We start from the raw sequence: 1,900 nt of genomic DNA, 5'->3' as shown, positions 1-1,900 counted from the left end.
CAGTTTTCTGACATTTTATGGACCAAGTAAGACAAAATCATACAGACAAACATTGGAAGATAAGTGTGTGTGTGTTTGTGTGTGTGTGTGTGTGTGTGACGATATATTTTTCCATCCTCAGAGATGGACACAGGTTAAAGAAGAGCAGCGACATACATTTAAAAATATGAACATTTGAGATGATGCTAGTTGAGACCAGAGCTGAAGGGCTGTCTGTCTGCAGGGACATTGTGCTGTCAGACAGCGCACTCTGCTGGCAGAAACACACACATACACAAACAGACCAATCACATCCTGTTTAAAACGTGTCAAATAAGAGTTCAGAGGTCAAACATGGCGTCAGAGAAACAGCTCAGAGCCATTATTGATCAATTATTATCATTATTATTGATCCTTTGGTCCAGCGATGATGCTGCTGTACTGCTTCTGCTGCTCCTCTTTAAAGGAATCCTTCACTTTATCTCTCTTCAGCCCTCCATCCCTGAAACACACACACACACACACACACACACACACACACACACACACACACACACACACACACACACACACAGACAGACACACACAATTAATTGTTAAAGTAATTTTTCATAAAAAAATGTCAGAAAATGCCGTTTCAGCCCCAAAATCACCATCACCAACCTTCACCAGACTCCATGTAAATAATAAGGACTTTTATCACCGTAAAACAAACAAAATAAATCTACCAAAAGCCGTCTTGGTTCATCTTTCCACTGTTCCAACAATCACCACTCTGGTTTGGTTGAAATAAACCCTTAATTCACCCATTTACATGTGGAAATATGCTGACTCTATACACGCTAAAAGTCCTGATTATTTACATGGAGTCTGGTGGAGACATGCTGGCTCTATACACGCTAAAAGTCCTGATTATTTACATGGAGTCTGGTGGAGATATGCTGGCTCTATACATGCTAAAAGTCCTGATTATTTACATGGAGTCTGGTGGAGTTAGGTGATGGTGATTTTGGGGCCTCGTGGTTTCATGTTAAACTAAAAGGATCTTACTCTTTAACTAAAAGGTCTATCTCTGTAGGGATCCATCCCATAATGTTGTCAGTAATGTCATAATCTGAGTCTGTCAGCGGCAACAACAGAACTTTTAAAGGACGCTGACTGACGGTTTATATACAAATATGTGTAGTGTGTGTGTGTGTGTGTGTGTGTGTGTGTGTGTGTGTGTGTGTGTGTGTGTGTGTATGTTTACCAGGCCAGGTCCAGCAGTCCTCCCTGATGAGTGTGTGTAGTATGTGTGTAGTATGTGTAGTATATTTGTAGTATGTGTTAACAGGCCAGGTCCAGCAGTCCTCCCTGATGAGTGTGTGTAGTATGTGTGTAGTATGTGTTACCAGGCCAGGTCCAGCAGTCCTCCCTGACGAGTGTGTAGTATGTGTGTAGTATGTGTAGTATATTTGTAGTATGTGTTAACAGGCCAGGTCCAGCAGTCCTCCCTGATGAGTGTGTGTAGTATGTTTGTAGTATGTGTTACCAGGCCAGGTCCAGCAGTCCTCCCTGACGAGTGCGTGTAGTATGTGTGTAGTATGTGTAGTATATTTGTAGTATGTGTTAACAGGCCAGGTCCAGCAGTCCTCCCTGATGAGTGTGTGTAGTATATTTGTAGTATGTGTTAACAGGCCAGGTCCAGCAGTCCTCCCTGATGAGTGTGTGTAGTATGTGTGTAGTATGTGTTACCAGGCCAGGTCCAGCAGTCCTCCCTGATGAGTGCGTGTAGTATGTGTGTAGTATGTGTAGTATATTTGTAGTATGTGTTAACAGGCCAGGTCCAGCAGTCCTCCCTGATGAGTGTGTGTAGTATATTTGTAGTATGTGTTAACAGGACAGGTCCAGCAGTCCTCCCTGATGAGTGTGTGTAGTATGT

General features: G+C 42.8%; 1 protein-coding gene across 1 annotated transcript in view; it reads right to left on the bottom strand.

Moving 5' to 3' along the window:
- gpat3 (glycerol-3-phosphate acyltransferase 3) overlaps window positions 1-1,900 on the bottom strand; it is a 21,049-nt gene continuing 19,149 nt past the window's right edge. Inside the window, exon 13 of the mRNA XM_028602086.1 lies at window positions 1-481. Within this exon, the coding sequence (XP_028457887.1) occupies window positions 385-481 (97 nt within the window). The 3' untranslated portion in view covers window positions 1-384. The remainder of the gene's footprint in view (window positions 482-1,900) is intronic.

This window comes from Perca flavescens, chromosome 16, assembly GCF_004354835.1.
Source record: "Perca flavescens isolate YP-PL-M2 chromosome 16, PFLA_1.0, whole genome shotgun sequence".
Taxonomy (NCBI): Eukaryota; Metazoa; Chordata; class Actinopteri; order Perciformes; family Percidae; genus Perca; species Perca flavescens.
The sequence above is the reverse complement of the archived record's forward strand: the minus strand, read 5'-3'. Positions and strand labels throughout refer to the sequence as shown.